The 12,484-nt window shown below is 38.1% G+C and overlaps 1 protein-coding gene and 1 pseudogene across 3 annotated transcripts in view; both read right to left on the bottom strand.

Moving 5' to 3' along the window:
* LOC143746052 (uncharacterized) overlaps nt 1-12,484 on the bottom strand; it is a 257,996-nt pseudogene that overhangs the window by 233,517 nt on the left and 11,995 nt on the right. The window lies entirely within an intron of this gene.
* Nucleotides 1,762-5,002, bottom strand: LOC143746086 (uncharacterized). 2 transcript variants are annotated; one of them, XM_077237815.1, is made up of 3 exons: nt 3,904-5,002; nt 3,432-3,819; nt 1,762-2,006 (listed from the first exon to the last, which is right to left on the bottom strand). In XM_077237815.1, the coding sequence occupies exons 1-3, from the start codon at nt 4,739-4,741 to the stop codon at nt 1,775-1,777; spliced, it is 1,458 nt and encodes a 485-aa protein (XP_077093930.1). In that variant the 5' UTR covers nt 4,742-5,002; the 3' UTR covers nt 1,762-1,774. The 2 variants fall into 2 exon arrangements, with proteins under 2 accessions (XP_077093930.1, XP_077093929.1); XM_077237814.1 differs by having other exon boundaries at nt 3,432-5,002.

Here is a 12,484-nt window from a genome sequence, read left to right as displayed (position 1 = left end):
AAAAGATTAACAGAACAGCAAAATAGTTTTTGATGTGGGTGGAGTAATACTTTTGAAGTTACTTATCAAAAACAATGAAAGTAAATAGTCCAAAAAGAGGACATGGGTAGAATAATAAGAAAAATCCTGCCAATATAAAACTATTTTTGTGGGTAAATAATAATTATTGATGGTTGAAATAATTATGAATGCAGCAGTAATTTGGCAATTTGTTGATTTTATTGTACTGTACAAGCGATTGAAGTGAGCTAAAGCTTTTGGGACCAGAAGAAAAGTAGGAAGTTGTGCTATAAAGCCAATGTCAAAAATTTACAAGTATAAAATACAGAAAATGCAAAAATATATTTAACGGTACATAAAGGAAAGAACATTTGAATATTGCACTATGGAACATTTGAAATGATGGGCTTCTCATATCTCCATTGGATGATGAATCTACCAGATAGAGCACTAGAAGATAAGTGAAGTAAATTAGGGTCAAACATTGTAGAAAATTAAAAACCCTCTATGATATTAGTATTACAAACTGAAATAACAAGATGTCTTAAAGTGAATGTCCTGATTGAATAATCTTCGTAACAATGTATTGCCTTCCTCTAATTAAATATTTCTCTGTAAGATGAATCTATGAACCAAAAGTAAAATTACTGGAAATTATTATTTTGTAGGGAAAAGTATACGTATACATTTGGTTAGAGCTGTAATATTTCGGGAAAAGGGAAAGAGAATGTAAACACTATAGCAACAGTAGTCAGACTTAGCAAAGTTTAAGAAGAACATTTATGGAAAAATAAATAATGAATTGTGTAAGAATGTAATTGAGAAAATGGAACAGAAGCAATACAGTCATAATACAGTTACAATTATGAGACTTCATTATTTGGTGATAATGAAACTAATATATTTAGAAAACTATTAATTAATGTGAAGAATAAGGAAATAAGGGAAGAATATTCTAGCACAGGCTAGAAGGAAAATTAACCAAGAGATAATGGTAACATAAGATAAAATAATACATGGATAGAAGGCTATTACCTCTTACTTGTAGTAAGAGTGAGAAAAAAAGATACAAAACATGGGTTATTACATTGCTAGAGCAAATAACAGTTATTAACCAGAAGTTATTATTTCCTTGCAAGGGAATACATAATTTTCTTTAACAATTGGTACATGTTTATCTCTTATTCAGTGATAGAAAAATGTTTTCCACCACAATTAACATTAATGACACTTTAAGAGCACCCGCTTCTGCACATGGCGTGGATCAGACACACTTACTTCAATATGCTTTTCCCTGAGATATATACCTGGAATCACATTGTTCCTGGCTGCTTGGGAAGAACACAGTCTTGTGATTTTAATGCTTGGGTTTGTGACTTCTACTATTTGGCGTGCAACATACAATTCTGCATGGTTGCAGATAAGACGACATCATGTGTCCCTCTGGGATGTTTCCTTCCTTTGCGCCTCTGCTTACGTTTCATACGGCTTGTATGTGTGTGCATATTTCTGAGTGTATTTGGAGGTACATTTAATTCCGTATTCAAATCTTCCCCTACAATATTAATACTAGCAAACGCCCAATGAAACGGATCCAGGACTTATCTGGTTTAAAGGTTGTATCAGCGATTGTGGGTGACGACACTTCTGTTTGTGTTTGAACAGAAATTTGCCCCCCATCCTGAAATTTTGAAATCACTGATACAACCTTTAAGGACACCGCAGAGGACCCTGAATTAATGTCTAGCATCTTTAAATTTATGATTGTAACAGGTTATGGGAATGTTTCAGGATGATTTATAAGGTTACAGCGGTATACAAATACAACAATCCTCTTATGATTCTTAAGGTTTTGTTTACTTATGAAACTGTTCCCACACTGAATACATGTGTATGGTCTCTCTCCAATGTGGATCCTCGTCTGTCTCTTAAAGTTTCCTTTATCCGTGAAGCTCCTCCCGAATTGATCACATGTGTAAGGTTTCTCTCTGGTTCTTCCATCAGGTCTAAAAGAAACATTAAATCATGTGACATTTCAAACGAAAGAAAAATGTGAAATAAAAAGTGAAGTAATTAAACCAATCAAATCTGGTTTGAGGATGGTTCCAAACATGACAGGGTTTCGGCACTCTAAGAAAGTTGAGATTCACTGCACTAGCATATGCGTACAGTCAAACAATTTTCTTACATTAAAGGGATAGTTCACCCCAAAATGTAAATTCTGTCAGTATTTACTCTCCCTCATGTTGTTCAACCCCGTATCACTTTCGTTCATCTTCGGAACACAAATTAAGATATTTTTGATTAAATCTGAGAGCTGGATCACTCCTCCATAGGCTTTTAAGGGATTGAAACTTGACAGCCCTGAAAAGTCATTAAAGACATTGTTAAACTAGTCCAAGTGACTACAGTGGCTCAATCTTAAGTTTATCAAACGACGAGAATACTTTTTGTGCGCAAAATAAAACAAAAATAACGATTTTATTCAAGTATTAATTTCCTTCTCTGTCGACCTCGAGATAGTACACGTAGTGTAACAGTGTACTGCTTCCGTGTTGTACGTCACACGTAGGCTCACTATTGGCTGATGCTGGTCATGTGTGTGATGCGTGTGACGTTCAAACAGAAACATTACGCAATTATACTAAGTGAAATCTCAATGCTGACAGAGATGGAAATGAATACTTGAATAAAGCCGTTATTTTTGTTTGTTTTTTTGCGCACAAAAAGTATTCTCGTCGCTTGATAAACTTAAGATTGAGCACTGTAGTCACTTGGACTATTTTGACAATGTCTTTAATGACTTTTTTGGGCTGTCAAGTTTCAATCCCTTAGAAGCCTATGGAGGAGTGATCCAGCTCTCATATTTAATCAAAAATATCTTAATTTGTGTTCCGAAGATGAACGAAAGTCTTACGGGGTTGGAACAACATGAGGGAGAGTAATTACTGTCAGAATTTACATTTTGGGGTGAACTCTCCCTTTAACAGAGGAAGAATCTAGAAGCATCATCTTTGAAAACATAAACATTTTGTTTGCCCCTCTTTCTTTCTCTGTAACAAGCAGGTGTCTAAAATAAACTTGCTATGTATTACCAGCGCCACCTATTGTCAAAGAGTGAATTTCCAATTTTTTGCATCAGTCTGAACAGACGAATTACATTTAAATATTAAACAACAATTTCATGCCACACATTCCTGTTGTAAAAGTTAAAAGATACAAATCAAACAACTAAATGTCCTGTCGCTTTTTGCGGCTGTTAAGGAAAACTAATGAATGAATGGGGCATTTAATATATTGCACTTTACTACTGAACACCTCAAGCACTTTACAACATCAGGGAAGGTGTAGGTGGACAGGAGAGATTTGCCTGTGACTAACTTACACAGAAGAGACTTTTGTTTCTCAGCATGTAAAGATGAACTACTTACCGTGATCTCAGACTGTGTTGATGTGGTTTCTCCACTGTGTGGATCTTCATGTGTAGCTTCAGGTGAGTTTTAAAAGAGAAACTTTTCCCGCACTGATCACACGTGTGCAGCTTCTCTCTGCTGTGGACCCTCTCATGTGTTTTCAGATTTATTAACTGAATGAATCTCTTATCACAGTGTGAACACTTGTAAGGTTTTTCTCCAGTGTGAATCCTCTTGTGTGTTTTCAGATGTGATAACTGACTGAATCTCTTGTCACAGTGTGAACACTTGTAAGGTTTTTCTCCGGTGTGGATCCTCTCATGTGTTGTCAGAGATTCTGATAACCTGAATCTCTTGTCACAGTGTGAACACTTGTATGGTTTTTCTCCAGTGTGAATTCTCTGGTGTTGTTTTAAATCGCTCCCTGTAGTAAAAGTCTTCTCACACTCAAAGCACATGTACTCTCTCACATCAGTGTGAGTTTTTTGATGTGCTTTCAAATTTTTTCGATTTAAAAAAATCTTTCCACATTCAGAGCATGAATGCGGCTTCTCCTTTGTATGAACTCTCCGGTGTGTCTTCAGGTCTGATGCGCCAATAAATGTTTTCCCGCATTGATCACATGTGAATGGTTTCTCTCCGGTGTGCATTCTCATGTGAACATTAAGGTTTGATGATTCTGCAAAACCTTTTCCACACTGATCACATGCATACGGCTTTTCTCCCGTGTGGATCCTCATGTGTCTCTTAAGGTGAGGTTTTTGTGTAAAGCTCGTCCCGCACTGATCACACGTGAATGGTTTCTCTCCAGTGTGGATCCTCATGTGAAGGTCAAGATTTCGTTTATTTGAGAATCTCTTTTCGCACTGATCACACATGAATGGTTTCTCTCCGGTGTGGATCCTCATGTGAAGGTCAAGACTTTTCTTTTCTGAGTAACTCTTTTCGCACTGATCACATGCATACGGCTTTTCTCCCGTGTGGATCCTCATGTGTTTCTTAAGGTGAGGTCTTTGTGTAAAGCTCGTCCCGCACTGATCACACGTGAATGGCTTCTCTCCAGTGTGGATCCTCATGTGAAGGTCAAGATTTACTTTATTTGAGAATCTCTTTTCGCACTGATCACACGTGAATGGTTTCTCTCCGGTGTGGATCCTCATGTGAAGGTCAAGACTTCTCTTTTCTGAGTAACTCTTTTCGCACTGATCACATGCATATGGCTTTTCTCCAGTGTGGATCCTCATGTGTCCTTGAAGGTGTTGTTTTCGTGTAAAACTCTTTCCACACTGATCACACGTGTGCGGCTTCTCTCCAGTATGAACTCTCATGTGACGCTCAAGACTTTGTTTAGTTGAGAAACTGTTTCCACACTGAGTGCAGGTGAAAGATTTCTTGGCTCTTCTTTTCTTTAAAAATATCTGTTTAGTCTTTGAGCAACTCAAAGGTTTTTCTCCAGGTTTGACATGATGTTCCTCCTCCACTTCACTCAGTTCTTCACACTCCTCCTCCACTTCACTCAGTTCTTCACACTCCTCCTCCACTTCACTCAGTTCTTCACACTCCTCCTCCACTTCACTAAGTTCTTCACTCTCCTCGCTCGCTTCCATCAGGTCTGACGTGAAAGAAAAAAAATGTATTTCATTATTAGTACAACAAAAATAATTCAAAGAGAGAAATGTGAAGTGAAATGATATAAAAAGAGCTCTGATGTAATAACAAAAAGTGCTATCCATAAATGAGGTACATTTATCTTCTAATAATTATTTTTATAGACACAAACATTATAGACACATCGTAGTTTTTGTCCGTTCCAAAAAATAAAATAAAAAATAAAAATAAAAAAAAATAAAAACTACGATAAAACCTGTTGGAAAGCATCTTTTATAGTGATTTTTGTGTGAGCATATCAGTGAACACCCCAGACCACTCGGTGAGTTTCACGTCTTTGTAAACTAAAGTTTAATGCATTTTAGGAAGGATTTTTCCAGTGAACATAGGCAACCATTGTGAACCGAAAATTCTGTTACCACAGAAACCGAAATTTCTCGGACCGGCAGCATGTGTCCAAATTTCAATCTTAACCGTTCTATTTCATCAGAAACGATCTTAAAACAGGGCTTTAAGTGTAAAATACCAAACTTGTCCTTTAAGACTCACAGCTCTATAGTCATCAAATCTGAACTAAGGGAACTTTACATTGCAATTTATATACATTTAGGAGGAGGGAATTACAAAGAGGTGGAGACCTTCCCTTTAAAAAGTTTGCAAATACAGTATACACTGTAAAATCTAACATTATTCTTACTAACTATTGTTTAGTTAACTTTAATTAATCTCCGACAATGTGTTGAACTTACTTAAAAAAAAAAAAAATAGTAATCTGTACTGTTTGCATGCTATGCCTTCATTACTCAGAAAACCCTATTAAACATTGCTTGACTGGTTTGAGTACCATTTTGCCAAAGCAAAAAAAATAAAAAATAAAAAATAAACGGGGCAAATGGTTTTTGAAGCAGGGCAATTCGTAATAGACTTTTCACTAATTTCTTCCACTTCTGCAGTCATCATTCTTCTTTGTTGCATAAGCTCATTTTCCAGTCTTGTTGAATGTTATTGTCAATACAACTAAACATTTTGGGAGAACGTCACATAAGTTGACTTCATAAAATCATGTTGATTTCCTAAAATCAACCTAAAATTCCTCACCATTATTGTGATTAGTGTTCCCTTTGGTTCGGCACTTGGAACTTCATTTATATCATTCTGATTCTCTTCCAATTGATGCAGTGATGCAATATGAAATCACAATTATTTGAATTCAAAGGAAGTGAAGTAATAAATATTATATATACAGTATTTATACTTAAATTATTTCCATGTTCTTAATGAATGTATTTATGATGTATAACATGTTTATCATGTTAAATAATGATCTTTTTACATTTTAATTGCAAACACTTATGGCATAAACTTTCAATTGGGTTGACATAATCCCTCTATATTTGTGACAATATCTTGCAATTTTGCTTGAGTCACACACAGACTTTAACATTCAGCATGCAAACCACAACAATGGTAACAAGTTTTGCTAACACTTTAAGATAAGGGTACATGAATTATCATAAATTCATGCATGAATTCTGCATTCATTCATGTATTAATATCTCATGAATCATCAGGAACTAACACAAGTTCAACATTTTTCATTCATGACTTCATGGATGAACAACACCTTAATTAAAACATTAACTAAGATGAGCACATCATCATGAGTTATGATTTATTTCGCATGATCATGATGTTTTCTTTGTTCACAGTTATGCCACCATTAATAGCACATTGTTCATCAGTGTTTCAAAGGACTAGTCACCACTTTAGTTGAGGGGCCACACACATGATGAATTCCTTGATAGATAATGCTTAGTTAATGATGACTACTGTATTTGAATGTCAACAGAATTTGTGTGCTCTGAGTTGTGATTGGTCTATTTTGGGGTCTGTCTAATACAGTAGTCATCATTAACTAAGCATTATCTACCAATGACTTCATCATGTGTGTGGCCCCTCAACTAAAGTGGTGACTAGGTCACTGACCTAGACAAAGAACAAAGAAAACATAATGATCATGCGTAATAAATCATAAGTCATGATGATGTGCTCATCTTACTTAATGTTTTAATTAAGGCGTTGTTCATCCATGAAATCATGAATGAAAAACATTGAACTCCTGTTAGTTCCTGATGATTCATGAGATATTAATGCATGAATGAATGCAGAATTAATGCATGAATTTATACATGAATTCATGATAATTCATGTAACCTTACCCGTAAAGTGTTACCCAAGTTTTTTTAAAATTACTTTAATTAATTAGACCATTGCAATTTTAATTGCTATCTCTTGTCAGTATAACCCCAATAACGAAAGCAAATACAATTTTAATGGTTAAATAAAGCCAAAAATGGTAAAACAAAGCAATTAATTTATTCATGCCGCAATGCACTCTGGGAGTACACTTCCTCAGATCACAGATAGAATTAAGTTGACAAAACTTAAATAGATTAAGAAGAACTTGATGTAATTAAGTTATGCTTACTTAAATTAAGGCAACGAGTTTGCACAATTTAATTAAGTAAACTGAACTAATTAGTTTTTACGGTGTAGGCGTCAGCTCGTTACCAGAATATCCGCAGCCCTGATCTCATCAGCATAACAGTGATCCAATCAGCCTGACTAGATCGCCCACACATTAACATTATCATACAGACAAAAGCACAGCTGTACATTGAGCTTAATGGTCAAGAAATGCATAAAGACAAAGGGGTGAGGGTGAGGGTCTCAGTAATTGCCTCAGGGCGCTTTCACACTTGGTTCGATTGCCTGTTCCGAACCCGAGTTCGATTGTAGCCCCCTTCCCCTTGCCCCGATGGACTGTGTTCACATTATATTATTTCTATCCGAACCGCGGTACGCTTGCGTCATCAGTGGAGTCATTCAGGTTCCTGGGCACTACCATCTCTCAGGATCTGAAGTGGGACAATCACATTGACTCCATTGTAAAAAAAGCCCAGCAGAGACTGTACTTCCTTCGCCAGCTGAGGAAATTCAACTTGCCACAGGAGCTGCTGATTCAGTTCTACTCAGCCATCATCGAGTCTGTTTTATGCACATCCATCACTGTCTGGTTTGGTTCAGCTACCAAATCAGACATCAGGAGACTACAACGGACAGTCCGGACTGCGGAGAGGATCATTGGTGCCCCCCTGCCAAACCTCCAGGACCTGTACTCTTCCAGAGTGAGGAAGAGAGCAGGTAAAATCATCACAGACTCCACTCACCCTGGACACCACCTGTTTGAACTGTTACCGTCAAGACGGAGACTCAGATCACTGGCCACAAGAACATCTCGGCACAGGAACAGTTTCTTCCCACAGGCCATTTCCCTCCTGAACAGTTAACACTCCTCCCAAGGCATATGCCTGTAAGTGCAATACTCCCACTGTTTAGTGCAATATCCTACAACTCAGGTGATACTTATATGTAGATTTATTTATTTATAATATTCAAAACACTGTAAATATGTTCATAATCTGTAAATCTGGAAATGTCTATTCTGACTAAACCTAACTGTGATACTTTTTATTCTCATATATTTATATTTTTATTCTTTATTCTTATAATTTGTAGTATTATGTTTCATGTTTCTTGTTGTATTTGTATAGTCCACTGGAAGCCTCAGCACCAAAACAAATTCCTTGTGTGTGCAAGCACACTTGGCAATAAAGCTCTTTCTGATTCTGATTCTGATTCTGATCAGGCTGCAGCTGGCGTAATGTGTGGCTTGGTAACCGCGAATGAAAAGGCGCCCAAATGGATAGACTTGCTCGGTTGACATTTGTTCCTCTTTTTTTTAACCTTTGGTTTTGTTTTCAACATAGACATACAGAAACACACTTGCGTCTGTCTGCCGCAAAAATTCTGAAAACTTTTCAAAGACAGCGGGCTGTCCGCCGAAGACACATTATACGTCATCAATAGCGGTTCGTTTCCGCGGTTTGTCTCGATTGCGTTCATATTAGCAGCGGACCGTACCCGAGTTCACATGAACCGTACAGACCACCTTTTAATCGGACTCGAGTGCGGTTCGCGGGTGCGCACCCGAGTTTGGAAGACAGCGTTCACATCATCCAAACGAAACGAACTCTGACGTCATTCGAACCCGGGTGCGCACCCAAAGTGCTAGTGTGAAAGCGCCCTCATTTAGAGAGAACAGGACTGGAATATCTTGCTGGACACTGTTTAACAGCTGATATAACCATCCTCAAATGCTAAATTCAGTCTACTAAACTTTAATCTAAATTAAACATTTAATAACTTTGCAATACAACAATACCAATTTTTAGATCGATGTTTAATTTATTTTACTTAAATCTTTTTAATTATTACATTCTGGTCGCACTAGACTTTTCATTCCAATGACTCACATTCATACGTATGTGCACGTGGGAAACCAGAAACACAAGTTTTGCTGCATTCCAGTTCAAGTTGGAAAGCCAATTAATTATTGGTAATTTATATCATAATTTACATTTTATTATTCTATTTAACTCTTTACATTTTATTTTACTGGTTACTGGTTTTATTTTACAAAACTGTGTGTTTTTGCTAACTCTCAAAAAGTGACAACTTTAACATGCTATATAAAAATATTTGTGGGGTATTTTGAGCTAAAACTTAAGGAAAGACAAGGCAAGTTTATTTATATAGCACATTTCATACACAATGGTAATTCAAAGTGCTTTACATAGAAGAAATTTAAATAATCAAAAGAAACAAGAATAATTAAAACAGTTTCGAATAAATTTGTTTTAAATACAGTACAAACAGTCAGATGCACAGCCCTCATTCAGTAAATGCACAGCTAAACAGAAGTGTTTTGAGTCTGGATTTGAATGTGACTACTGTAGGAGCACATCTGATCTCTTCTGGAACCTGGTCCAGCATAATAGCTAAAAGCAGACTCGCCATGCTTAGAGAGAACCCTTGGTATTTCTAGCTGATGTGATCCTAATGATCTGAGTAATAATTGGTTCCAGCTGCGGCTGGCATAGTGGCTACTGTAAAAGCAAATTCTCCTTGCTTTGAGTGAACCATTGGTATTTCTAGCTGATGTGATCCTAATGACCTGAGTGATCTGTTGGGTTTATTCAGTGAGCATATCTGCAATGTATTGATGTCCTATGCCATTTAATGATTTATATACCAGTAATAATACTTTAAAATCAATCCTAAATGTAACTGGGAGCCAGTGTAAAGACCTGAGGGCTGGTGTGATGTGGCCATGTGTTCTGGTTCTGCTCAGCGTTCTGTATGAGCTGCAACTGTCTTAATGTGAGTTCACACCAAACGCGAATTTAATTATTTGCACGAGTAGATTACATACAAAGTCAATGCAAAGACGGGAATTCGCACCGGGTGGCGCGAATGACGCGAATTGGGCGACGCGTTTGCCGCGAACGCTCGATAATCGCCTTAATCACGTCTTCGCATGAAGATCGCATGACGCTTAGTTGCGCAAGCCAATCAACGGAGAGCTCATTGATACGTCCGGGTACTATCACTCAGAGCCGTTCTGCTATCACTGTTAGCGACCCTAGCTAGCTAGCAGGTTATCAAACTGGGCACCCGTCATTCTCAAATACCGCAGGAAGTGGCTGTCATCCAGGCGCAGATCCTGGAGAAGACAGTGAAATTCACAGAGTTTAATGCGCCTCTGGATGGTGCTGTGAAGTGTGAACCCAGACACGTCGGCGTTTGGCTTTCCTCCGTTTTTGGGACTTCCACAACAAGTAGCCTACAGAGCAGCAATATCATTTATTTCAGACACAACGGAAAAATAAGGCAGAAAGAAATTGTGTTGTTGTTGATGACACACTCCTTTTCATGGGATGTTTTTTATTCGCGAGTGACGCGGACGCGCGAATGGATTCAAAATGTTCAAGCGTATGGCGAGCGAAGAGTGACATTTTCTAAGACTTCCCTGAAGAAGGAGAAGGAGCAATCTACCCTTCCGTCGCCGTAAGTCCGGGTCTATTTTTAAACGGGATTGATAGAGACGGCAGACGACAGTCCGGTGGCGATGTAACGATGACATCACAGTACGAACATATACCTTACGGCAGGGGTCATCAACTATATTTGTCCAAGGGCCAGAATTTTTCTCTCCAGACACTGTAAGGGCCAGATGCTCGTCGTATAAAATACAATTTGAATTGTATACTAATTAATATGTTATTATTTGATATAAATTCTCTGTTATTTATTAATTCTCTGTTATTAATCCAAATTTCTGTTATTTTTTACATATTAATTTACATATACTGCAGCAAGCCACCAGGGGGCGATAGCGATATTTTAATTAGGCTTCATATTTGTGAGGCTGTCACGCTGTCCATCACTGTCACATGCAGGTCGTAGTTTGTGGAGAATACTAGAAGAAAGGCCTTCTGAATATATTTGAATAAAAAAATGGCACTCTCAAAGAGCCTTAAGCGGAAAGTTGATTCAGAGAACCGTAGTTTTAATGAAGAATGGACTGATAAGTACGTATTCATAGTGCCTACTTTTAGAAATGCTGTACCTGTGTGCCTTATTTGCAACGAAACTGTCGCTGTCGCTAAAGAGTACAATCTGAGGCGTCACCACAACACAAAGCATGCAAGCTTCAAGGAGTCTTATCCTGAACAGTCAGAGGCTCGTCACAGAAAAGTTGCTGCTTTGAAATCTCAGTACTCCCATGCCAGCGGAATTATTGACGGAACTTCGACTGAGCAAGAGAGGGCAACAAGTGCGTCTCTGCAGGCTGCCTGGGTACTCTCCAGGCATAACAAGCCATTTACCGATGCTGAGGTTTTTAAGGAGTGCATGGTGGCTGTTCTGGAGGAACTTGCCACCGACAAATCTACGGACAGGATAATTGCATCTGTTAAGCAGATACCTCTGTCTGCTAAAACTGCTGTTCGCCGTGTCCATGTTTTGGCAGAGGATGTCCAGCGACTTGTAATTGATGAGATCAAAGAAGCCAGATACCTATCGCTGGCCATTGATGAGTCCACCGACAATACTGACATTTCCCAAATGTGTGTTTTCGTCAGATATTTTGATGGCAAAGATTTCAAAGAGGAGCTGCTGGCCTTGATTCCACTGGAGGGCCTGACCACTGGCGCTATTATCTTTGGTAAGCTGGAGGAACTATTTCAAAAGCATGGACTGTCATTTGAAAAAGTCAACCTGGTTGTCACAGATGGTGCTCCTGCCATGATTGGCAGAAACAGGGGAGTAGTGAGCAGAATTAAGGCTGTCGAAGATTTGTTGTCGGGGAGGCTGCTACACTTTAGCACACTTAAAACAGTGGGTCACAGCAAAGTCACAGAGAACATGAAGACATTTATCACACAGCTGAGGGAAAATTTCTCTGCCAGATTTGATGACTTTACTATTTCCAGGGATGTCATTGGATTTGTGCGTGACCCGTTCGTTATCAACCCAGGTGGAGAATTCTCCGCTAATGT

This window comes from Siphateles boraxobius, unplaced genomic scaffold (genome assembly GCF_051911475.1).
Source record: "Siphateles boraxobius isolate OS27281-9 unplaced genomic scaffold, OSU_SipBor_1 21, whole genome shotgun sequence".
NCBI lineage: Eukaryota > Metazoa > Chordata > Actinopteri > Cypriniformes > Leuciscidae > Siphateles > Siphateles boraxobius.
The sequence above is the reverse complement of the archived record's forward strand: the minus strand, read 5'-3'. Positions and strand labels throughout refer to the sequence as shown.

Bases quoted from the DNA above. Each gene is read 5' to 3' on its own strand.
- LOC143746086 (XM_077237814.1), bottom strand. From the start codon at position 4,741: ATGAGAGTTCATACTGGAGAGAAGCCGCACACGTGTGATCAGTGTGGA. The intron at 2,007-3,431 runs GTAAGTAGTTCA...TGTTTCTTTTAG, and splicing joins CAACACAGTCTGAGATCACG to ACCTGATGGAAGAACCAGAG.